At 39.1% G+C, this 26,736-nt stretch overlaps 2 protein-coding genes and 1 long non-coding RNA gene across 4 annotated transcripts in view; 2 read left to right on the forward strand and 1 right to left on the reverse strand.

Moving 5' to 3' along the window:
• The window catches only part of phlpp1 (PH domain and leucine rich repeat protein phosphatase 1), a 71,979-nt gene extending 68,372 nt beyond the window's left edge, over window positions 1–3,607 (forward strand). Inside the window, exon 17 of the mRNA XM_077555898.1 lies at window positions 1,207–3,607. Within this exon, the coding sequence (XP_077412024.1) occupies window positions 1,207–2,490 (1,284 nt within the window). The 3' untranslated portion in view covers window positions 2,491–3,607. The remainder of the gene's footprint in view (window positions 1–1,206) is intronic.
• Window positions 3,487–24,420, reverse strand: mep1bb (meprin A subunit beta b). Of its 2 annotated transcripts, XM_077555899.1 has the most exons (15): window positions 22,901–24,420; window positions 22,456–22,548; window positions 15,348–15,366; window positions 15,223–15,273; window positions 15,096–15,139; window positions 14,916–14,994; window positions 12,719–12,836; window positions 12,441–12,619; window positions 10,828–11,046; window positions 10,564–10,716; window positions 6,729–6,944; window positions 6,177–6,641; window positions 5,928–6,107; window positions 4,248–4,395; window positions 3,487–3,987 (listed from the first exon to the last, which is right to left on the reverse strand). In XM_077555899.1, exons 2-15 carry the CDS (start codon window positions 22,456–22,458, stop codon window positions 3,771–3,773), a joined length of 2,091 nt encoding a protein of 696 aa, XP_077412025.1. In that variant the 5' UTR covers window positions 22,459–22,548; window positions 22,901–24,420; the 3' UTR covers window positions 3,487–3,770. The 2 variants fall into 2 exon arrangements, with proteins under 2 accessions (XP_077412025.1, XP_077412027.1); XM_077555901.1 differs by lacking the exons at window positions 22,456–22,548; window positions 22,901–24,420 and adding an exon at window positions 15,437–15,514.
• On the forward strand, window positions 16,288–24,755 carry LOC144042867 (uncharacterized). Its single transcript, XR_013290997.1, has 2 exons — window positions 16,288–20,026; window positions 20,254–24,755. It is a non-coding gene; the product is annotated as an uncharacterized LOC144042867 (long non-coding RNA).
• Window positions 24,756–26,736: the final 1,981 nt, after the last annotated feature.

Genomic DNA, 26,736 nt, shown 5'->3' on the forward strand with positions numbered 1-26,736 from the left:
TTTTCTGAAAATTTTCACCTTGAAAATAGCTTATGAAAGCATACAGTCAATGAATCATTTTCCTTAATTCTATTAGACAGTGTGTATAATACAATGGCATCAGATTCCTTGAAAAAAAGGTATAAGCTGATTAAGTGTCAAAATAAGGACCTTCTTTGTACATACATCCCTGTTTGTTTTACATACGTTGACACGACACTGTCCGTTGCCAACTTCTTTCCTCGACTATTGTGCTATATTATTGTCCTATGGCATTGTCAAGTCTTGCCATCATTTAGATGGCACTCCTGATCATCTCAGGTTTCATATTCTTCCTTTTGAAAAAAAATAATAATAATTACAAAAATGACTGACGAATATGGCCAACTTGTGTACAGTACTGTACAGTGATGTGCAACTGGTCCATTACAATGGCATAATGTTTGAAAGCTGTGATGGATTCTCACCAGAATTTACGTTTCTAGGCGTGTGCAAATCATAGTCTGAAAATATTCAAATTAAACTCTCAATATTTTTTATTCTATTCACGTCGTAAGGTTGGCTCTCCTAAACAATAAACATTATATCATTTAATGTCCCAAAAAACTCACCAAAATTGATGTGTACATGTGATAATCATAGTGTGAAACGACTTGGAAAGAAACTTTCTCACAATATTTTGGAATGTATTAACATCGTAAGCGTATATGTCTGGTACCAGTATGTCATTTAAATCTTTTTTCATTGAATCATATGCCATTGATATTTGCATTTTTAATGTCCATACCCACTGCCTAATAGAATGAAGGAATTGAATAATGTGTTTCTTTACATTAGTGTCCCTTCATTAGCCATGGTGGGCATAAAAAAAATTCCAATGTATTCGTTCAGTCAAATTTAGCTGCAACAGTTTTTCTCCCACCAACCAATCAGGAGTGTTTGCTGATGCTGTGACATGAATTTAAAATCTGGTTAAGAAACAGTCCCATTGTTCGTGGATTATTTTTTATATAACCCTACCTATCACCCTTTATGTGCTGAAAAACTTTCTAGAGCACGCGAGGATGTCAGAAGATGGTGCCAAAATCCTCCTCATAGCCCTGAATTGCCACAAGGTGGCACCAAATAATAATGCTATGAAATGAAGAGAACAGAATGAATACAATTGTATAAAATAGCAGCATTGTTTTGAGCATGTTCTAAATGTCTTTTGTGTTCGTCCCGCAGGACAACAAGGTCAACGGCGTGACCGATTCCACGCGTATCATGGGCTACTCCTTCCTCTACCCGTCCGTCATCCCGTCTCCCTACGTGCAGACAGTCACGCTCACCCCGCTGGACGAATTCTTCATCCTGGGCAGCCGGGGCTTGTGGGACGCCGTGTCGCCCAGCGAGGCGGTGGAGGCGGTGCGCAACGTGCCCGACGGCTTGGCCGCCGCCAAGAAGCTGTGCACGCTGGCGCAGGGCTACGGCTGCACCGACAGCCTCAGCGCCGTGGTGGTCCAGCTCAGCGTGAGCGAAGACTGCTGCTCCTGCTGCTGCTCGGAGCCCCCCCGGCCGCCCCCCAGCCCCGGCCTGGGCCCCTACCCGCCGTCGTCTGCGTCCTCCTCCGGCATCAAGGAGCGCCCCTCGGACGGCTCCTTGCCCGTACCGCCGTCGTCCTGTAGCGAGATGAGCAGCGAGATCAGCACCAGCGAGATGAGCAGCGAGGTGGGCTCCACCGCCTCGTCCGACGAGCCCCCGCAGAGCTCCCTGGTGCTGCTGCACGAGCAGGGCCACCACCCTCATCTGCACCAGCAGGCCCACCCCGTCACGCTGCAGCATCAGCAGACCGCCACCGCCCAGCCCTGCCCGTACCTATTCACCGGCCCCGAGCTGCCGTCGGCCCCCCGCGGCTGCTGCGCGCTTCACCCCGCTTGCTTGGCCAGCTCCTTCCAGCGCCAGCTGTCGAGCGCCACCTTCTCCAGCGCCCTCTCCGACAACGGGCTGGACAGCGAGGACGAGGAGCCCATCGCCGGCGTTTTCTCCAACGGGAGCCGCGTGGAAGTCGAAGCCGACGTCCACTGCCTCAAATCCGAGTCATCTTCCTCCGCCGGCTACGAGCGCGGCCTGCTTTCTCTTCCGCCGCCTCCTCCGCCACCGCCGTGCACCCCCGAGCCTCCCGATGAAGGCGTGGACATGAGCATAGCCAACGAGAACGGGCCGGACAGGGACGATACGTGGCAATACGCCAGCGACGGCGCCAAAGCGGCGTCCGGAAAGCGGAGGGTCAACGGCTCGGTGGCGCGTCAGGAGAAGAGTCACAACCTCATCGAGGTGGCCGCCGACGCGCCTTCCAAGAAGCCCGGCGGGTATTTTACCGCCCCGGCGCAACCCGACCCGGACGACCAGTTCATCATCCCCCCCGAGCTGGAGGAGGAGGTTAAAGAGATCATGAAGCAGCATCAGCAGAAGCAGCAGAAGCCGCCCGGGACCGAGCAGCCGGCGGACTACTTTGACACCCCGCTCTAGACGACCAGCGACAGCCTCATCTTAGCATGCACACAAGTCCCGCCCCCACCACCCTTTTGACACCATCGCCATGACAACACGCACCCCTGAGGACTCCAGACTTATTTTTCAAACTGCCTTTCTGTTCCTGTGCTTTTTGTTTCCCAGCAGATTCCCAATGGAAAAACACGCAAGATGAGCCCTTTAATGAAACATTAATCAACATCCCCACACAAGCAACTGAACTTTTTTCTCTTTTTTTTTTACGCATTAGACACCCCAGTAACCAATACTAGTCTCTTTTTAGTCACACGTGCGTGTTATTATGCATCCCACACTTTGGTTGAACTTTTTTGAACTCACCATATCGATTCACTTACAGGAACTATTTTAAGAGCGACACACATCATGTTTTTACTCGCAACTTTGTGGAAGGGTACAACCGGTAACACCACACGTAACCGTTGTAGATAGGGCACTTACGATACTGTATTTCTTCAGTAATTCGGCCTGTAAAACGGCATAGACCTTTTATTTTATTTTGTAGAAACTATGAATACTAACTCCTAGGAGTTGCATACTCTATATGGTGACTCAGTCACTTTTACTAATCTTCTCTGAGAGAAATGGTGATTTGTGTTTTTTTTTTCCAATGATTGTAAATAAGAGAAATGTTGTATACAGATGCTTTTAAAAGATCAATGTCGGTGAAGGTTTGGGTGGAGGATGTGAGGGCATTTGCAGTTATGGAGGTTGGCTATGACCCTTCCCCTCTTTTATATAACGTTTAGACTTAGGAAAAGAACAACACACACACACATGTGCAATTGCAGTTGAAAACATGTCAAGCAACAACACATTTTTTCCCCCCCTCTTTGTTTGATTCAATGTCCTGTAGTCAACACTGTATCTAATAAACACTAATAGACTGATTTTTTTTATTTTTTATTTTTTTACTACACATACATGAAGATTGACATTCTATTTTCATAACACAGCCCCCCTCCAGCAGTAATTGTTACCGCCGGCATGATCGTGTCGCGTTCAGTAATACAAACAAATATATATCCACGTGGAAAAGAGACAACACAGATGTTCCCGTCTTTGGTATAATAAATTTTAAATTTGTGAATATAAACTCAAATGTCTGGGTGTTTCATGAATGGAATTAACTGTACATAATTAAATGTATTTACGTTGAATGTCCAGCAAGGGGCAATTTGACACCACAGCATGATCACATGACTTTTTAATGACCACTAACACATTTCACGTTGTCCTTTTGCTCATTCTGTCACAGTTCATGCTAGTCTGCCCATGTTCCCCATGACCAGGCCGTTTCCATCATTTTGCTTCTTGTACTTCTTCTTCAGGCAAACGGCGGTGGTCACCGTCACCACCAGCATGACGCCCAGCACGGACAGCGAGGAGGCCAGGGCGAGAGTGCTGTTATCCGCCGTTGAGCCTCTGTGCTGGCAGCTATCGCCGTAGAACCACCAGTCGTCCCCCACGGCGCACCTGGCAGGGACGAAGAAGGTTAGAGATCAATTACCAACCACCAACTTTACTTCTCATCTTCTGTTAAGATTATATTTTTTGATTCCGATCCTAGAGGTGGCTAGCAGTTTTCCCATTATAATGTATGTTGACATATCTTCTTGCAAACTGAAATGTAAGCTCTAATTGTATATGAGTCACTAAAAATCTTATATATATATATATATATTTTTTTTTTTAATGGCACTAAGATATCATGTATGTGTGTAGCGTGCCCTCACCTGCAAACAGCCTTCCCGTGTTCCTGCACGCACACGCCGTCATTCTCGCACTGCACGTGTGCGCAGACTCCAGGAGGAGATTGGGTGGTGGAGGCAGTAGTTATGGTAGTGGGGGGCAAAATTTGACTTTCAAGCAGATGAGACACGTCTGAGGAGGCAGAGCAAACGAAAGGGGGGTTAAATTCAGTTCAAGGCAATCCAAAAACAGATTGAGATTAGTGATTAAAGGGAAAGTCAACCTTAAACATTTTATGATAATATGTTATATGTGACATAACTAGTCTAATAATGACATTCTGATTAATATTACATTTGTGGAATATGAGTTATAAAGCAAAATCCAGTCGTTTTTTTTTTTTAATTCATCTCAGGGGGCGGCCATTTTACCACTTGCTGTCGACTGAAGATCACATCGGTACTCAGGGCTCAGGCAACGACTAATCACAGCTCACCTGTTTTCTGAAGCTGAGCTGTGATTGGTTGTTACCTGAGCAACTGTGATGTCATTTTCATTTGACAAAAAGTGGCAAAATGGTCGCCTTCTGATATTGATAAAAAGCTGCTGGATTTTGCTGCTTAACTCATATTGCGCTAATGCAATATTAACCAGAATACTGTATTTATCCTAGTAGGGCTGCATAGAACATATCTCATTGACTCGCAGCCATTTTCACTGAAGCAACACCCTTCGCTCCCGGCTGTTCTACTGGATTTTGCAAGGCCCACCGGATATTGTATTATATTGCTATTAAAACCTGGGACCTACCAAAAGAAAGATTAGAGTCTCTTCTTTCATCAGGAAAAAAAGTCTGTTTCACTTTTGCAGCAATTAGCATTAGAATATAGCTAAGTTTCATCATTATTCACAAATCTGTTTAAAACTACATACCTGTGGTCTGGTAAATTACAAACCATTTTTTGTATAAATTAGATGGGAAAATGATTTTCACAAGGTCAATTTATGTATGTTTAATAAATATATTTACTAGGGGTGTCAAAATTAGCTTGCTTGCTTTGAAAGCCTGTTCCGGGGGAATTCCAGTCGCAACGCAGCAGACACGTCCATGTAAAAAATTTGCAGGAATAAATTTAACTTATTCACTCCCAGCCATTTTCACTGAAGCAATCCCCTTCGCTCGCAGCTGTTTTACCGGATTTTGACTGATTTTGCAAGGCACACAACATATTGTGTTTCATTGCTATAGAACATGTGCAAAACAGCTACCCAAAAAAAGATTAGAGTATCTTCTTTCATCAGGAAAAAAAAGTGTATTTCTATCTGTTTCCGTTTTTCAGCAATTACCATTAGAATTAGCTAAGTTTCATCATTATTCACAAATCTGTTGAAAACTGGGGGGGGGGGCTTTTTGCAACATGATCTCTTGAGCTCTTATATTCTGCTGCCACCTGCTGGCCGTTTTTGTAAATACTACTATTGCGTCAAGTATTCTCTTCAGTTCAGAGGCTGCATCAAAGCCGTCTGTATGCTCAAACAACCTAAAACGTATAAATACGTCTTTGAGAGCAAATTAGTTATTGTTAAGATTTTTTTTCATTTATTTTTGAGGGTTGACTTAAGGAGTTTGAGATCAGGTGTGTTGGTGGAGGGAAACATTTAACACATGCAGGATAGTAGTGGCCTTTGAGGACTAGATTTGGACACCCCTGGAGTGTTTTCACCTTCCATGCTGAGGAGAAAGATGGCATCCCCTCCCTTGATGAAATCCCTGCTCCTGGCTCTCAAGTGAGTGAGGTACGCTGAAGTGCCGGTGCCCGGCCCCCGGAAGTACTTGGAGCCGTCCGCGTCCGTCACCTCGGTGCCCACCTTTCGAGGGTCGTCCCAGAAGAGCTTGCCGGAGCCTGACGGACAGGGCAGGGAAACGTTGAACACGAGTCGCTGACAAAGAAGAGCGGCTTACATGTGCCAACCTGAAGTCTTGCTGGGATCGGTGGTGATGCTGCGCTGGTTGGACATGCGCTTTTGGATGTGAGGGTGCTGGTCCATGAGCATCATGGTCATTTGCTTCCAGGAGCAAGGCCACGTTTGCCCGCTGTCCCCCTCGCGGGCCACCAAGTTGACGTAGGCCGCCATTTTGCCCCGGGAGTCGGTCTTCCCGCTGGGATAGAGCTTCATCTGGAAGGTGTAGCCCTCCTTGGAGGTGAAGGGCGGGCTGGAGATGGCCGCGTTCAAGGGGGTGTTCTCCATGACGTGGCTGAAGTTCTTCACGCGCCACGCGAACTCGGGACACACGGTCTCCGAGACGTTGATGTCATCAAGAGAGAGTCCGCCTGAAGATGGTCCGGCGCCGCCTTTGGCTCCGTGGAAGACCACGCGGAACTTCTTTGTGACGTTGAGACTAACGTGGTGCAGCTGCCACAGGTCTTGAGGAGGTCCTGTTACATCACATGAGCTTAGTTAGTGAACTTTCTTCCTATTCGGCGGCCATTTTTTTGGTAAAGAAGAGAGTTAGTTATAACGACCGTTAATGGTGGTGATCAAGCGCAGTTTCCCAGCGGGGTTAGTTGTGTCGTATTCCCGCACAAAGATCTTCAGCAAGTCATTGGGGCCGCCGCTGTTGTAGAAGAAGAACTGCAGACATTGATAACCTCGCTTGGGGTACAGGATTCGGCTCTCGAGAAGGGCCGTGTCGCCGATGTTGGCCGTGCTCGACTTGAAGTGCATGAAATAGCCAGCACCTGAGGCAGATGTTAGTCACTTGATAAAATAAAGATGACATACTGTATAAAAAGTGCACGTTTGTTGGCCCATTAACATTCCATCATTTAAGTGTGTATTTTAAACACTTTTTTTTATTATAGAAAAAATAGCACATTGGGACTAATCAATAATATCAATTTGTGAAAAAATGTGAAATTGAGCAAGTTGCATCACGTTTCCACCCGACCGCAACAATTTGAGGCTTAAAATTTTTAACACCTAAAGCTGTGTACACCTACTACAGTAAATGTTAAAGGGACTGCAACATGAAAAATCTACTTTTTGGAGCTTTTAGCCATGTTAAAATGCTAATTCCTCACCAAAAAGCGACCAAAGTTGTGTTTTGTTCCATTCGCCCCTGTATGAGAAATTCTAGGTTATTCGGCTCTCCAAGCACTAGCCCCTCCCAACCTGAGAAAACGAGCTGTCGCCACGGTTTGACGTCATTGCGCGCTGCCCCACCCCCGCACCGCCTCTGCGGACTAAACGCATGCCCACTTACTCTGAGACCTCCCTCCATGGAATAATGACAAAAGTAGCCTTTATCAATAAACATTCTGTCTAAAGGAATTCAAAGCAATCAATTAATTATTCTTCACATTCACAATGCCAAAGTGCAAATAAATGACATTTGGCTGTCTTAAAATCTAAAAATAAAAAAATTGGCTGACACTGCTGTAAACTACAAGTAAAACATTTGGGCTAATGATGGTGTGGTGGATATTGCGCTCGCCGCAAAAGCGCGCGGGTTCACGACCCGCTGTGGTGCTTTTTTTTCTTCTTCTTTCCTCTAACTTCTCTGCTCCCCTCCTCTTCCACGATTTCTTGCGGCAATGACCCGTTTTGTTTCAAATGTTTATTCAAGAATTGATGGCTTGCGTGACCCAACGCAGAGATCTAGCAGTCAGTGAAATTGAGAGTCCATTTAAAAAAATCAGCTTAAAACCTATCTGTGTTTCGTGGGCGTTGCGCGAAGCCGCCGACTCGGGTGACGTCATGAGAGGGGTGCGGCAGTCAAGGGGAGAGGCGAGGTTTTATTGAACCAAGCGTTTGACTTCCAGGTAAGAAAAATAGCCACAGAAATAACTCCTATTTCATAAGAAATTACATCGCGATTGTGTCAAAGGTAAGATTTCATCATTATATGCCTATACTATAGCCACAGTTAACTATAGTATAGTTAACTGTGGGAGGGCTTAAAATACCATGGTGTAGTCCCTTTAAAATCTACAAAGGAGAAATAAAATAATTTGTTCCACAGATGTGGCCAAATGAATAAAATTAAACAACAAACAAGCTTCAGATGTGACCGCAAAAAAATCTCAAAATGTCACAGCTGTAATAAAAAATACAGATGTTATAAAAACCTCTGGATGTGACCAAAAGCATTTTTTTTAACAAAAACCTTCAGTTGAAATCTCAATTATTATTTTTTTAAACTAGATGTGTAAATACAGCTGTAGGGTTTTATTTATTTATTTTTAAAAGTAGGTCACAAAAAGAAAGTGAAGACAACATACATTTGTGACCTAATATGTTATGAAAACCTACAGATTATTTTATTGAAAACCTTTACTTGAGTTCTAAAATACACCTTTTTTATGAACTATGTATATATATATATATATATATATATATATATATATATATATATATATATATATATGTGTATATATGTATATATATATATATATATATATATATATATATATATATATATATATATATATATATATATGTGTATATATGTATATATATATATATATATATATATATATATATATATATGTGTATATATGTATATATATATATATATATATATATATATATATATATATATATGTGTATATATGTATATATATATATATATATGTGTATATATGTATATATATATATATATATGTGTATATATGTATATATATATATATATATATGTATGTGTATATATGTATATATATATATATATATGTGTATATATGTATATATATATATATATATATATGTATGTGTATATATGTATATATATATATATGTATGTGTATATATGTATATATATATATATATATATGTATGTGTATATATGTATATATATATATATATGTATGTGTATATATGTATATATATATATATGTGTATGTGTATGTATATATGTATATGTGTGTATATATATGTATATGTATATATGTATATATATGTGTATATATGTATATGTGTATATATATGTATATGTGTCTATGTATATATGTATATATATATATGTATTGTATATGTATTTATGTATATGTATATATGTGTACATATATATATATATACACATATATATATATATATGTATGTATATATATATATATGTAAAGATGACCAAAAACAACAAATTTGATGTAAAAATAACCCCCCAAAATATAGATATCACCTAAAATTGTATAAAACCCACTGAAGTGACCTGAAACTTTTATTAGAAACTTTCAGTTGAAATCTATAATATGTGATCTGAGATTAAAAAGAAAAAAACTCTGGATGTGACAAAAACTTAAAACTACGGATTTGACCAAAAAACAAACAAAAACTACTAATGTTAAATATATATATAAAAACCTACAGTTGAGATCTAAAATGTGTATTTTTTAAACCTACAGATGTACCACCCAAAAACAAACAAAAACTAAATGTGACCTAAAGAAAAAAAACATATGTGGCCTATTTATTTTTATTTTTTTTTTTAAACATGCCGAATAAAATATCTAAATATAATGGTGGGTGTTTACAAATGTGACCTGTCGCCTAAGATTTAAAAACTTAAGTTACCGAAAATTGAATACGTTGAGACCTTAAATATATATTTTTAAACTAGTGATGTGACCCAAAATAAAAACAAATAAAAAATAAAAAAAACAACTCCCAAAGTAACCAAAAAACTAACAAAAATACAAATGTGAAAAACTTGTCAAAACAAAATATATTTGTGATGTAAACAGTGTTGACCTGGAATTTGAGAACTGAGCAACAGACATGCTAACCTTAAGGACAGTGTGCTTTCATTATTGAAATATTAGCATCATGCTGTATTGTCAAATGAATAACTCAAAGTGAGTTTTCATTGTAAAGGTTAAATGCTTGAGTAGGATTTAATTGTGCCTAATGAAGTGTCCAACATATGGAATTGATCCCATTTGGAGCTTGTTCTCATGACTCTGCTTTTTTATTTTAACTCATTCACTGCCATTGACGGCTATAGACGTCAAAAATTCATTTCAACTATTTCTATTAGTTGAACTTTTTTTTCGCTTTTGTTAACAACAGTATGAAAACCTAGAAATGTTTTTATTTTACATTTAGAACAGATATAAAATTTGTGATTAATCGTGAGTTAACCATTAAAGTCATGCGATAAATTACAATTAAAAATTGTAATCACCTGCCGTCCCTAATTTTTAACAATCTTTTCTTAAAAAAAATATATATATTATTTAAAAAAATGTCTAGGTTTTCATACTCTTGTTAACAAAAGTGGATGTTAAACTAATAGAAATAGTTCAAATGATTTTTGGACGTTTATATGCGTCAATGGCAGTGAATGAGTTAAGGGTTTCCTCTCACCAGTGCACTTCCCCATGTTGGAGTAGTCCATGTCGGGGCCCCCTGCCGCCTTTGCCACCCTGTGCCAATCCTCCTGGTCACCCGGCCCCTGAATCATCCCGCAGATGTTCTCCCGTTCAAAGTCGCACGAGTCCAGAAAGGTGGAGCCCCGAGCTGGAACACAAAAAGTCACCTTTGAACGGCTATAAAGTCATCTCGTAAGGCCGGCGTTAATCGGCTCACGGACAGCAAGCACAACAAGACAATAAAAGCCATCGTCCTCACTGCAGTTGTAGAGGCGGGAGAGCTTGAGCAGGTCGCTGTCGCTGAACTCCATCCTCTGGCCGATGACGTCGGCGAAGGCGGGGATCCTGGTGACGATGGTGGGCTCGGAGCCGTTGCTGAAGGCCGTCTTGCTGTAGTGCATCATGGAGCCGTAGTCGTAGGGGACGCCCAGCGAGCTGGACGTGGTGTCGTTGTGGACCTTGAAGTTGTGCTCGCGGCCTGGATGGCGCACAAAAACCAGGCTGGTAACTTCAATTCAGTAGATACGGTGCCCTCCAAAAGTATTGGAACGGCAAAGTCAATTCCTTTGTTTTTCTTCATTTTAGTTTTAGACCAATATATCAATATGAGGCAAAAGTTGATAATTGCAGCTTTTATTTCATGGTATTTACATCTAGATGTGTTAAACAAATCAGAGCACCTTGAACCCACCCACCTATACTTTTCAAGAGAGCAAAGTGACTTATTGGGGTTTCCAGTTGCTCAGTCAACCTTAAACATTTCTTGACAGTAATTTGTTTTATGTGACCTCACTAGTCTAAACATGACATTCTGATTAATATTACGTGTGGAACATGAGTTATGCAGCAAAATCCTGTCGTTTTTATCCATTTCAGGGAGCGGCCATTTTGCCACTTGCTATCGACTGAGGATGAGTCAGCTTCAGAAAAAAGGTGAGCTGTGAGACCTGAGCAACTGTGATGTCATTTTTCACATTCATTCACTTGATTTGTGCTGGTTATAGGTGGGAAAGGTCTTCAAGATTTGTTTTATGCCCTTTAAAAAAATTTTTTTTTTCTTTTTTACATGACAAAGTCCTTGCTTTCCAACAGGGGGTGTGTAGACTTATTCTTATTACTGGTTGTGTATACACGTGCCACGCATATTGCTATTTCTCGATAAGACAATTAATCAAAGTTCTCTGCCCTTTTATAGCAGCTATTGATGATTTGTTGGGCAAGTGCAATTGTGCCACGTTGATCGTTTCTTATCGCACGCTAGCAACAACTCGTTTATCACATCAGCACTAAAAGTAGTGAATGATGTCCCTCTCGTATAAATTAATGATGTACAATATAAATATTCTACACTTTATTGTTGGGCTTGTAGCAGTTACTGGGAACTGTTAGTAATTTTATTATATATATTTTTTTTAAATCTAGCCATTTTTATTAATTGATTATTATTTTTTTATGTCTAAGTAAAAATATAAATCGTAGGCTTAAAGTGCTACATTAGAAATAGTTAGCAGTGTTGTAAAACTGTAGCTAAATGCTAAACTGAGTAAAGGATGTTCTCTTTTAAAGATGAAAAATAACAAATCTCTTAGTAAAAATATGGAACTTGACTCAAAAAGCTACGTTAGCCGTGTAGCATACTCGGAATTTAAATTGGCCTGAGTCAATCACCCGCCCTTAACCCAATAGAGCATGCATTTTTACCTCCTGAAGGGAGAAACTAACAAGAACTGAAAGAGGCTGCAGTAAAAGCCTGGAAAACTATTTCAAGGGTCACATTAGATTATTATTTTTTAATTATACAGTATGTATAAAAATAGATTATATGATGAAGAAGGATTCCTTTCTATAATAAGGCAATAGGCTGTCGCTTACCCTGGGAGATGCGGTCCCACACGATTTGCACGTAGTCGTCCCGGTCCGCTCGGGACTGCTCGTGCCAGAAACCCAAAGCGTGCAAAAACTCGTGTTCGATGGTGGCAATGCGGTCGCAGTTATTACCGATGGACAGCCGCTGCCTCCCGACGCGCTGGTTGCCCACCGAGGAGAAACAGCTTCAACACGGAGCGGAAATACAAATATCAGATCCAATCTTCAGATTCGATGTTCTGGGATCCATAACCAAAATGTGGCTGGCAGTGAAGACGCCTTACCCGCTGCCTTTGAAGATGCCGATGTAGTTTGCTTCTCCGCTCCATGGCTTGAAGTCAATGCAGGTCTTAAGGCGGTACTGCTCAAAAGCCTTCAGGATCACACCTTTGGCATTGATTTCTGCACAAGAAAGTCACGACGGCAGTGTTCGCACCTTTATTGTCCGTATCGGGGCATGAAATATCACTAGTAAGCCAAAACTAATTGCTATATCCAGAATAATGCGTGCACTGTTTACTCTGAGAAGTGTATCCAAACACACCATAATACTGGTTGATGTCCAAGTAAATTCTTCTATTGGCGATTTAAATTGACTCACAAAAATAAAGTCAAAGTACTCCCCCGGGAAAATAATGACACCATTTTTTAATACATCTAATCAATATGTATAATAATATAATAAATAAATACTTAATAAAAAATAATAAATAATGAAAATAAACTATAGATGTTACCCAAAAAACATTAAAGTGAAGAATTCAAATATACTGTATATCGTGTAGAGCTGCCCTTAAAAAAAATTGTTATTTAAAATAAAATATAACAACAACCAAAAAAGTATCATAAGTTTTACCTTGAAAAAGAACAAATGAGTAACATTTCATCACTGCCATTGCTGGTGCCTAAAATGGATACTTGACTCATTTAGCCATTTTCAGCAATAAAAGAATATTTAGTCTAACTAATTTGATAACTTTATTATTTTTCATGTACAATTAATACCTTAAAAAACACATTACCGCCGGAACTTTTGGAGAACTTTCCAATTTACCTTGGTAAAATTCAGTCTGCGCGTTTTTCCACCAACAAAAATTTCCGGGGTAACTAAATACCCCAGGGGACATCCGGGTACTATCTCAGCAGCAGGGTTTTGCTGAGCCAAGCCACAACTTTGAGGGGACGGGCTGCACTTATGGAGGACCAAAACTGCCAAAATAAAAAATAAATGACTAAATAAATAAATAAATGACTAAAAGTGAAATTAAAAACGGATAAAAAAAATAATTTCCAAAAATTAAATCCCAAAAAATTAATATAAATGGAAATAAAAGTAACAAAAGAATACATACATGCATACATAAATAAATAAAAGTAAAAAAAAAAAAAACATTCAAAAAATAAATATAAAAATAAATGTTGAAATAAATACAATAATAAATATATAAATAGAATTAAATATCAATCAATAAATAACATTTCGTCCTGGCAGAGCATCTGCAGCATGAAAAAAAATACATGTGAGAGCAGAGTGTTTTTATTGATTGATTGATATTTAATTATATTTGTATATTTATTTTGACTTTTATTTTTATATTTATTTTATGAATCTTGTTTTTTAATTTTTTATGGATACATATATATATATATATATATACTGTATGTATGTATATATATATATATATATATATATATATATATATATATATATATATAGTTTTGTTTTGTTTTGTTCTGTTTTCAGTTTTGGTCCTCCATATGCACTGACCAAGGCTGACTGGTTGTTAAAATTTGGGCGGGTATTTTTACATCGGCTGGGCTCATCAAACTCATTCGAATTAATTACCGAGAACTCTAAGACGCTATGGGAACACAAATTACAAATTCCCTGCGGAACTTTTACAACCAAGAACTTCCTTTACCCAGAACTCAAAGATCCTGGGCTTGTCGGTGGAAAAGCAGCTATTTAGCCTCTTTCTAAAAATGACATCCCGTGTAGGGCTTAGGTAATGACCAATCATGGCTCAGTTTGTTAACATCACATGACCAAACCCAGAAAACAGGTGAGCCGTGATTGGCCGTTACCTCGGAGCACCTGCGATGTCATTTTTAGTCGGGGGCAAGCGGCAAAATTATTTTTTTAAGGTATTAATTGTGCATGAACAATAATGACGTTATCAAATCTAGACAAAATATTAACCTTTTATTGCTGAAAGTTGCTGCATGAGTCACGTATCACCTTAATGTGTAGTGGCTTCACATGCAAAATCCAAAGAAAAGCTAAATAAGCTAGTGGAGTTAATTTTTAAGTGATTTTTTGTTTTTTATTTTCAGAAACTTTGGATTGGACTCCAAAATGTGACAAGCATTCCACTGTGTTTTGGTTATAAGCTACACGAGAGGGCCAAAATATTATCAACAACTCTCAGCATGACCCGGCACACTACTAGCACAATAATGATGATAATAAAGAATTCTCACCGAGGTCATCCCCCATATAGTACGGAATAGTCTTGGGCCACCTGTACTCTTCGCCTATTATGGAGTTCCGACTTTGTTTCTGTGGATTAATAAAGAGAAGCATATGACAGCAAAACTTACTTTCCCCACAATATTAATAATAATTATACTAATAATAATATTCAATGAGGGAAAACTAACCTCGCCAAGCACGATGTCACCTTCCACCAGTTCTAATCCTGCTTCTGTGAGGCCAATGCACAATAATGAAATGCTTCACATATTGAAAAGTGGGGATTATTTTCCGTTCTATAACACTTGCACGTACCTTCATTGATCTCAAAAATGTCAAGATCTCGTCCGCCATCCACGTCAAAGTCTGCAATTAAATTAATAGTTAAGCTAGTGATAAGAAAACTCACCATGTGAGATCCTCTACTGACGCGTGCTTACCTTGTAATATTTCTGTAGGCTAAAGAAAAAAAGAAAAAAAAAGTAATTAAAAAATAATAAATGAATGCGATTTCGTTGTCTTTTCTCACCATGCACATTGCGGCGCTCCAAAGTGAGCACGCGATGTAAAGCGCCAACGATACGCCCGCAGATGTTCCTCCCGCCATGTCCAACAGTAATTTGTGAAGGTGTCGTAAATGAGCGCTCATTTAGTGTAAGGTGCATGATGGGATTTTATTGACATGCATGTGATGTACAGGTAAATGATTGACAGCTTGCTGAAGGGTCGAAGTGATACGATCACTTCAGATAGCTTACTGGCCGTTCGTATCTGCTAACAAATCTTTACGCGGTGTCTTTAAGATTTTTTTTTCAACTTTTTGTGTGTGCAATTAACTTGTTCACTGCCATTGACGACTATAAACGTCAAAATTTCATTTGAACTGTTTCTACTAGTTAAAAAAAAATCCCACTTTTGTTAACAAGAGTATGAAAACCTAGGAAAAAAATGATTGTACATTTAGAACAGATTAAAATTTGTGATTAATCGTGAGTTAAAAAGTGAAGTCATGCGATTACTTAAACATTTTAATCGCCTGACCCACTAATTTTTAATAATATTTTCTTTAATAAAAATAAAAATAATTTTAATATATATATATATATATATATATATATATATATATATATATATATTTATTATTTTTTTTAAATAGTTTTTTTGCATGACTTCTCCAGTTAACTCATGATTAATCACACATTTTATATCTGTTCTAAATGTTAAAAAAAAAAAAAATTGGGGGTGTGGGGGTGGGGGCTCATACTCTTGTTAACAAAAGTGGAAAAAACAAAAGTGGAAAAAAATATTAAGCTAATAGAAATTGTTCAAATGAATTTTGGACGTCTATAGCCGTCAATGGCAGTGAATGAGTTATTCACTATGGTTTTAATAATGGTAACCAAGTAAAATATATTATTTTAAAAAGCATTTATATATTTACTGTCATCATTATGATTACCTGATATATTTCTTTTCGTTTTATAATTCTGCCTGAGGAAAAGCACATCATGTGTATTAATGGTTAAACAATATAATTTACTTACTCATTATATTTATAAAAAAAAAAAAGTACAATAAAGCACCCTCTGTCGCAGTTACCAGGTTTGTGGTCCCACCACTATGATTTTTTTTGTACAGTTTTAAACTATTTTGCTGTGCCTTTATTTTGGGTGTAATTCCACTGTCAGCCACTAGATGGGTGTGCACTCTTGTTTGACACCGTAAATTGGAAAGAAGAAGAATGAAAAAGGAAGCATTTCGGCTCAGCTTTTGATTTTGATTCCTGCTTTTTACGACTACAGGAAGTGATGCTATATGTTCATGTCTTTTTATTATTTTTTTAAGAATTTGTTTTCATCTTTGGGCATGATTATTGTGTATATTGTGAGATAAGCTTGTTAGTAACTGTCGATAACAGGATTTGTTTATTACAATATGTTTGTGTTATCCTCAATAGACATGTCGAAGGTGTGTGTGTGGTTGAGGACCCGAAAGCAGGGAGGCGAGATGGCACTCAAAACAGGACTTTAATCTCAAAAGAATAAGGGATACAGGAAAAACATGACAAAATTAAATCTAATCGAAGCCAAATCAACAAAAACACAGATCATGACAATATTATTTGTTTAACTCATTCACTGCCATAAATTCATTAAAAAATGTTCTAAATGTACAATAAAAAAATTTAGGTTTTTATACTCTTGTTAACAAAAGTGGGGAAAAAATGTTAAACTAATAGAAATAGTTCAAATGAATTTTTGACGTTTATAGCCGTCAATGGCAGTGAATGAATAAAAAAGAAAAGAAAACATTATTAAAATTTTGGGGCATCAGGCGATTAAAATTTGTAATCATAATTAATCGCATGAGTTCACTAGTATACTCACAATTAATCACAAATTCTATATCTGCTTTAAATGAACAATAAAAAAATCTAGGTTTTTATACTCTTAACAAAAGTGGGAAAAAAAATGTTAAACTAATAGAAATAGTTCAAATGAATTTTTGACGTCTATAGCCGTCAATGGCAGTGAATGAGTAAAATTAGTTTTGTATTTAAAAAAAAAATGCTTAAAGACCTAAGGGGAAAAAAGTCATAAATGCTATAAAAACTTCCTTAGGGAGTTTTAAAACTGGCTGTTTCTGTATCACAGATTTCACTTATTGCAGGGGTGATCTGAAACGTAACATTTGTGATGGAAAGGGGACTACTGTATTGTTATATTGTCTTTCTACATGTGTTACTGCACTTGTAAAGCTTTGTTTTGGCCCTGTTGAAGTGGCCAAATCCCAAATGGTTGTTTTTATTGTCCTTTTGTCTGAAACTTGTCTGAAACTTGAAAGGTGCAAGAAATGATAACAACGCCTCGTTCCAAGTAAGGAGGAAGCGTTTCATGTGGTTTTATAACTTTTGAAACTCTGCTTTTCTTGATCTTAGTTTGAAAGTTTGTATTTTGTAAGTGGGCCAAAGCCAACAAAGTCAGCCGCCAAATTCATGCAAACTGAGTGGTTGTTTTAGATGTCCCTGATTACTTATTGATATTTTGCGGCACTGCGCTTTATATCACTTAAATAAGAGCGCAGCGCAGAGATGTAGCTAATGGAGCTGAACTGATGAGGTTCCTTGACTTTTTGCTAAATGACTTTTGTGTGCGTGCACATGTCTTGTTCTTTCTGGATTTTTTTGTTTTATGATGTTGAGTCCTTGCTTAGGAATTCAAACAAGGCAAAAAAAAAATCAACTGCAGATGTGACCTAAAATAGAATATAATTAACTATAATGTGACCTAAAAAAATTACAAAATTAGTCATATAAATAAATATATAAAAAATGCAAAGTTTTGTGTTTGTTTTAAACCACAGATGCAACCCAAAAATATAAATACCTCACCTAAAAATAATAATAATTATTATAATTAAAATAAGAATTTTTTTTACAGTTAATAGTTTTTTTAAATACATTTTTGCATACATATTTTCATGTAAAAAAATCATAATAAAAAAATACAGACGTGACCAAAAAAAATCAATAAATAAAAACAAAATGTGACCTAAAAATGCAACGTTTTTTGTTTGTTTGTTTTAAGCCACAGATGCAACCAAAAAATACAAACACCTCACCTAAATAATAATAAATAAAATAATAATAATAATTAAAATAAGGAAAAGCTTACAGATAATCGTTTTGCTTTTTTTAAATACATTTTTTTCATTTTTTTTTTCATTTAAGATGTAAAAAAACAAAAACAAATGTCTATGAGTATTCTCATTCAATTTATTTTACTGTGAGGGCACTGGTTGTTGGGATTGTAAGAATCAACTGACTTCATGTCTAAAAGTTGTAATATGCCATCACTAGCTGTTCCTAGCTAACTGTTAAATTACACATCAGATCTTAACAGACAGTGATAGAAGCTTGATGCAAACTTATCAGACAACCTCTGTCTGTGTTGAACTATAAGTATGAACAATTCAAATCTTTCCAAAGATACAATTTGCCCCTCTGCAAATATAACTGATTGTGAAGTTGCTTAAAACAGTAGTCTTAACATTATGTGTATTTTAAAGAATATCCTGTATATATTTTTATGTTTTTATATTATCAACTGTTGTTTAGAGGCGCTGCTCAACCTTCTCTAATGTTTTGTATTTTTCTATGACGTATGAAAACAGAAACTTAACCATGATTTGTATGAAACGAAACTTAACTGTAATAAAAGCGACGAGGTGGCCGGGGGAGGAGAGAGAGTCGGAAGGAGCCGAGCGTGAGTTAAGGTCTTGCGTCTCCTCTCCTCTCCCAGCCGCGGTTGCAATAAAACAAAGCAACAGCTTCTGCCTCCTTTTTCCTTGGTGCACGGTCAGTAACTAAGGGGATCTGTAATATCAGACCCAACATTTAATTGGTGCCGAAACCTGGGACCTGCATCTGGACGGACGACCGCCGCCGAACCGAGGACACCGAGAATCTGTCGACAGCGTCTCCCCTTGCGTGACGGGTCTCGTCGCTCCGGCCACGGCCGTTCGCCCGGACACCGGGTCCTGCGAACCAGACCGGCACCGAGGACTAACAGGTATTATGCTGTTTAATTATCACGATTTACACAGAAGTTTGAAAAAGGAACACTAAATATACTGAAGAAGTAAGAGAAAAATAGAAAAGTGGGGAGTAAAAGAGAAGCGCTTGGGCGTTGGCCCGTGAAGAAGAGAAAAAAACCCATGGTATATATGATCCGGGCATCAAAGGGATCACGGTTTTATTAGATGAGATCCAAAATACTTTTATTGACTAGTTTTTAACTTGTTAAAAAAAAGTGTTGTTTTCGGGTGCCCGGGTAGAGGAAATTAAACGTTGCCGTAAATACGTAATAATTTACACCTCCCCACTCATTGGTTACCAAAATATCTGTGTTCAATATAACAAAGATTTATTAGGTCAGAACAGAACTGACTGCGATTAAAAATAATCGCCTAAAACACAAATCATGGTTTTAAATTAGAAAGTGGTGCACCACAGAAAAGACTAAGTGTGTGTGTTTGTGTGTGAGTTTATGTGTGTGTGTGTGGTTGTGTGCGTGTGTTTTTGTGTGGGTGTGTACTTTGTGCGTGTTTATGAGATAAGGTTAGAAGGGAGTAACTGCTGCCCGCTCGGGAGTAGATACAATGGGCCAGTCATTGAGAAAAGAAATAGAACAACACCAAAATGTTAAATTTATTGCAAGCTTTGACGCTAATGCGTGCAAGTATCTGGAATCCTGGGTGACCAAGTATGATTTTAACCCGTCTTTGAGAGATGTCAGGAACAAAGAGGAAGTTAAGAAAAGTTTAGTGGAGAAAAGAGCAAAGAAGATTAAAAAGGGAAAGAATGTAGAAAAATTGGAAGCACAACTACGTGCTGTTGAAGTGTGGATAAAACAGTGTAAAATGAGGGCAGAAAGCATTTTGGAAAGTGAGAAAAGAAAAAAGGAAAAGACAGAAAGAAAAATGTACCAGATGAAGATAAGACCTAAAAAGACAAAAAGCGCAATCATCAGTCTTCAATGCCATGCACACATTTTTTCAACATGCCTCTCCTCCACCTTCTGGACCAATTTACTACCAAAACCAACCCAATCGGGGTAGAGGACGTGGACGCGGAAGAGGAAGAGGCCGACCAGCCACCAGACAGGATGTGTGCTACAATTGTGGCAAGTACGGCCACTTCGCCTGAGATTGCCGCTCCAAACAAAAAATTGAGACCCCAAAATCTGACCACTGGGATCCAACCGAATGACGCGAGCAGGAAAGGTCAAGTGATGAAAACCCTGATGACACCAGAACGATCGTCGAGGTGCTTGACCTGACAGTCCTGTTTAGCCAGATGTCCTCTATTGACCCAGCAGTAAGAAAACTAGGCTTAGGGCCATTTACTACAACATTGAAATTCATTGTGGATTCAGGAGCACAATCCTCCGTGATCACTGATCTACCAACAGGTGTCAAATTGTCAAAAAGCACAATAATGGTCATAGGAGTGGGAGGTAGACCAGCCATCCATTACTTTACCGAACCACTGACCATTATTGATGAAGACGGAACAGAATACCCAGATCAAACTTTCGTTTACGTGCCTCGTTGTCCTGAAAACCTCATCGGACGAGATTTGATAAAAGCCATGAGCCTTGTATTAATGGTCGAAGGCTCTAGCATGGTCGTGACAAAAAGAGGACAAGAAACACCAATGCAGATGTTAGTACTAGAAGGAAAAGACAAACCACGCCCATTCTACAGTCTGGATCCGATCCAAAAAGGTCCAACATCAGTAACAAACTATCGCCCACGAATCAATCAATACCCACTCAAACCTGATGCCAAAGAAGGAATCACACCAGTAATCATGAACATGGTAAAAGCTGGAGTGCTCATAGAAGCCCCCAAGGTAACTTGTAACACTCCAATCTTTCCAGTAAAGAAAGCAGACACCACGACCTGGCGAATGGTCCACGACTTAAGAGCCGTAAATCAGGCAGTAAAACAGAGAGCCCCCTGCGTCCCCGACCCCCACACTCTACTCAATGCGCTGAAGCCAGAACAGAAATGGTTCACAGTAATTGATCTAAGCAACGCCTTCTTTTCCATCCCATTGCACGAGTCCGCCCGTCATTGGTTTGGTTTCACCTTTAATCAAAAGAAGTACACCTATACGAGACTACCCCAAGGCTATGCAGAGAGCCCCACCATTTTCTCTCAAGAAATCAACAACTGTCTGAGCCTCCATGAACACAGTGAAACCACTCAAATCTTGATTTACGTAGATGACATTCTCATCGCCAGTCCAACCAAAGAAGAAAATCAAGAAGAAGCAGTGAAACTGTGTCAACACCTGGCAAAGACAGGAAACAAAGCCTCACTGACCAAACTACAGTGGACTCAGACCGAAGTAGTTTTCTTAGGTCACATCATATCGGCAGAAGGAAGAAAACTAACCTCTGATCGGAAACAAGCTATCCTTGATGCCCCCAAACCAAAGACCAAAAGACAGATGATGGCCTTCCTAGGCCTAGTGAACTTTTGCCGTCTATGGGTTCTGGATTTCGCCGAAATAACGCAACCACTGGTGGATTTAATTTACCAAGAAGACATCGCCCTGGCCGATCCCATCACATGGACGAAAATAGCTAATGACAAGTTCAATCAGATAAAACAGACCATCACAAGCACAGGCCCTTTGGGCCTACCCGACTACAAGAAACTGTTCACCCAAACAGTGGACTGCAAAGACGGATTCATGACATCCGTCCTACTCCAACAACATGGTACACAAATGCGACCAGTGGCCTACTACTCAAAGAAACTTGATGCTGTCGCCAGAGCCCTGCCCCAGTGTGTCCAAGCAGTGTGTGCCGCAGCAATGGCTGTCCAAGCATCCGCCGAATTGGTGTTGTTCCATCCCACCACTCTACTAGTAACACACTCAGTAGATGTTCTTTTGACTCAAACAAAGATGTCATTTCTCTCACCAGCAAGACATCTTGGCCTAACAGCTGTACTGTTGTCCCAACCCCATCTTACCATCAAGAGATGCAGCACTCTCAATCCTGCAAGTCTCCTCCCAGTGGAGACAGATGGGACACCACACAGTTGCACAGAAGCCACCGAGGAAATCTGCAAACCAAGAAGAGATTTGTTAGACACACCCTTACAAGAAGGAGAAGCAGTGTTTGTAGATGGTTCCTCAAGCAAAGATGAACTAGGCAACACCAACACAGGCTATGCAGTGGTCACACAACAAAAGACACTGAAGAGCGGACGATTAATAGGAAATCTGTCAGCACAAGCAGCAGAACTCATCGCGCTAACAGAAGCATGTAAATTATTCAAAGACAAAGCAGTAACAATTTGGACCGACAGCCAATATGCCCACTCGACATTGCACATCTTTGCCGCCATGTGGGCTCGACGAGGAATGAAAACATCAACAGGAAAACCTGTTCAACACACCAAATTACTCACTGACCTTTTGGCCGCTGTACTGCTACCCTCCAAAATAGCGGTATGCAAATGCAAAGCTCACACCTCAGCAAAAGACGCAGTTTCTGTAGGAAATGCAAAAGCAGATTTGGCAGCCAAGCAAGCAGGCCAAGACAAAACAAAGATCGTCATGCTCGCCAACCACAAAGAAACACAACAACACAACAACATTCCAAAACAAGTACTAATTGACATGCAAAACAACGCTCCAGACAAAGAAAAAACACTATGGAAAATGATGAACATTGAACTCACCCCAGAAGGCCTCTACCACAAAGAAGACCGACCAGTCATCCCCCGCAGTCTGTTCCACGCAGTAGCCACATTGAGTCATGGCAAGTCCCATGTCTCAACAGGAGGGATGGTATCTATGGTAGAACAGACAATGACAATACCACAGGGCTTGCAAACCTATTTTAAAACTTTTTGTAGGTCATGTATGGTGTGTTGTCGTCACAATGCTCAGGGAAACTTAAGACCACAGAGAGGGAAATGCCCAGTGGGCTCCTACCCATTTGAAGTTTTACACATGGACTTTATTGAACTACACAGAAGTGGTCAGCACAAGTACTGTTTAGTGTTAGTAGACTCACTAACTAAATGGGTTGAACTTGTTCCTTCAAAACATCCAAACGCCCTCACAGTAGCTAAAGCTATTTGTAAACACATAATACCAGAACATGGCATTCCACGAGTCTTGTGGAGTGATAACGGTAGCCATTTTGTAAATACCATCGTTGACAATATGGCCATCCATTTAAAATCAGCCATGGTCAGACAAAACAGGAGAGGCAGATCCACTGACTAAATGGTTATGTGACTTGTTTAAAGAACGGACTGTGTCAAGAGCAAATGATCTGCCCTCTACTTCTCTGCCCCCTGCACAGGAAACGGTGACCCCGGGTGACCTGGTGTTGGTGAAGGTGATAAAAAGGAAAACATGGTCGAGCCCACGCTGGGACGGCCCATTCGTTGTTCTCCTGACCACACCCACCGCTCTCAAAATCGCTGAGAGAGAGACGTGGATCCACCAGAGTCACTGCAAAAAGGTCACCGAACTCAGATAAGGGATTACCCCCTGATTCTTGTCAAAAAGAAGAAGAACAAAGGAGAAGATGACCCTTTTTCAGACATTGTTTGGACTTTGATCATTATAATGTTTATCTTATTATGTGTTATTTGTTCCTGCTGTATTGTCCCAATGTCTAAGAGATTAGTCGCCCGTATGTTCGTGGCCCAGATGTATCAATATAACTTACTACGCGTAGAGGATTATGTTGACACTGTGGAGACCGACACAAAAGTGTGACCCTCATCTTATTGTGTTTCCCTAACTTCAAATTCAGTTCCATTCTCAGACCAAGAGGTTCTCGTCACCGTGCGGTGGGGGAGTTATGGAATTTTTCCCTTTAAGTTAAGGGTTTTCGCCATTTCCTGAGAATGGTTCAAATGTTGTGAATCTATTAATGAAGTAATACTGAGAAAACTTAATTGTTTTAGTATTTACTGATGTCCTTTTAAATCCACAACAGGAGGGAATGTGAAGTTGCTTAAAACAGTAGTCTTAACATTATGTGTATTTTAAAGAATATCCTGTATATATTTTTATGTTTTTATATTATCAACTGTTGTTTAGAGGCGCTGCTCAACCTTCTCTAATGTTTTGTATTTTTCTATGACGTATGAAAACAGAAACTTAACCATGATTTGTATGAAACGAAACTTAACTGTAATAAAAGCGACGAGGTGGCCGGGGGAGGAGAGAGAGTCGGAAGGAGCCGAGCGTGAGTTAAGGTCTTGCGTCTCCTCTCCTCTCCCAGCCGCGGTTGCAATAAAACAAAGCAACAGCTTCTGCCTCCTTTTTCCTTGGTGCACGGTCAGTAACTAAGGGGATCTGTAATATCAGACCCAACACTGATATGTTACCTTTTTCATTCCTTAGTCAGTGAACAAGGACATCACAACATATAGAACAACCATAAGTAGGAATTAAATAATGTCTGCCTCACAACCTCCCACATTCCGACGACATACATCGGCTTGAGAACTCTAATTGTCCGTCCGTGTGTGTATGTGAGTGTGTCGTCAACCATTAGTTGTCTATTAGTACCCTCCAATTGGCTGGCAAGCACTCCAGGTTGCAGTTGGCCTCTCGCTCAAAGTCGGCTGGGAACGGCTCCACTTCACTCGCCGTCCTAATGAGGACAAACGCTGCAGGAAACAAGTAAACATGGGCATCTAGTACACGTTTAGTATTTAGGTCATTCTGGAATTGGAAGGCCATTTTCTTGACTTTCTTGAAAAACAAACATTTATGTGTTTTTTTTGTGTGTCTGCAATTCAAGACAAATGGGCAATAATCATCATATAATTGTTTTGTCCAGCTCAATAGTCAATTGTGCACTTTTTATGAAATGTTTTATTTGCTATGTCATATAATGTATTTTTCTACTCAGGCACATGGAAGCATTTTTCAAAAATATTGCTGAAAAAATCGTTTACAATACAGGAATACTTTAAGTACACTAAATTGTAGTTGCAAATAAATGCTAATGTTTGACGTTTTGCCCAAAAGTTGTACGTTAGCTGCTATGCTAATTAGTCAATATACTGTATAATGAAAAATAAACATGTTGATATGAATATGTCTTTTCCTGGTAATATGGGTAACATGGTTCCATTTTGTTGAGTGATGCACTCCATTACAGCTGAAAACATTGAAAGAAAGAAAAAAAGGCATTTCTACCCTTTTACCCTTGCTCACACATTTGCGAGGCTCTTACAAGCTTTCAAATAAACACACAAAGCTTCCAGGCAGATTATTTTTTGGGGGAATAATACTAACAGTAACAATGACTGCAATAAGCAAACAAGACAGAAAGAGCTAAGAGATCTTCAGCGGCAAGCTTAAACATATTTTGTTATAAGAACAACTTCATAAAATGTGGCTGTTTCATACTAAACAAAAGTCACACACAGAATATCACTAACGTTTGAGGCATATTTTACGGTGTTTTGTGTCAAATAATGACGGCAAAGTATTAACACATAGAAATGGAACAGTATTAGCGATAGCTAGCAACCAGTGTTAGCAAACAGACCAACAAAATTGCAGAGATACAATGAGATATAAAACGTAAAAGCAGACAGTAGCGAGTAAACTTCGACGAGCCGAACTCAACCGGAAGTTGACAAAGCCGATTAGCCAAATGGCTGCGTGCTATACTTATATGTGACGTTGACTAGCTCTGGATGCTACGCAGGAGCATACTGGGGGACCTAGCTTGGGCTAGGAACTTGCTCTCTATTAACTCATTCACTGCCATAAATTCATTTTAAAATGTTCTAGAAGTACAAAAAAAATAGAAGTAAAAAAAAATCTAGGTTTTCATACTCTTGTTAACAAAAGTGGGGAAAAAATGTTAAACTAATAGAAATAGTTTTGCCATTGACGTTTATAGCCGTCAATGGCAGTGAATGAATAAAAAAGAAAAGAAAACATTATTAAAAATTTGGGACGTCAGGCGATTAAAATTTGTAATCATAATTAATCGCATGACTTCACTAGTTAACTCACAATTAATCACAAATGTTATATCTGTTCTAAATGTTCTGGCGTCATCTCCTTCCATCAATGCATGCTTGGCATGTTTAATTCAGTAAGGCTGTCGCCAAGAGTAACAATCACTTAGATGCTAAACTTACTTGAGTCTTTCTTAAATGTGAAGTATAAATGTGATTTATTTTTTGGATGGCGTAAGTTATGGGCTACGAAAATCGCTATCAGGATGTGTAATATTTACATCACGTTATTGTTTTTTT

This window comes from Vanacampus margaritifer, chromosome 2 (assembly GCF_051991255.1).
Source record: "Vanacampus margaritifer isolate UIUO_Vmar chromosome 2, RoL_Vmar_1.0, whole genome shotgun sequence".
In the NCBI taxonomy this organism is placed as follows: Eukaryota; Metazoa; Chordata; class Actinopteri; order Syngnathiformes; family Syngnathidae; genus Vanacampus; species Vanacampus margaritifer.

What these genes read in the sequence shown, in the direction of transcription:
- mep1bb (XM_077555901.1), bottom strand. Translation starts at nt 15,514, where the DNA reads ATGGCGGGAGGAACATCTGCGGGCGTATCGTTGGCGCTTTACATCGCG. An exon ending in CTTTCTCCTCAGCATGGAAG is followed by an intron (nt 4,396 to 5,927) that starts GTGAAAACACTC and finishes CTGCCTCCTCAG; the next exon opens with ACGTGTCTCATCTGCTTGAA. An exon ending in CACGGGAAGGCTGTTTGCAG is followed by an intron (nt 3,988 to 4,247) that starts GTGAGGGCACGC and finishes CGTCCCTGCCAG; the next exon opens with GTGCGCCGTGGGGGACGACT.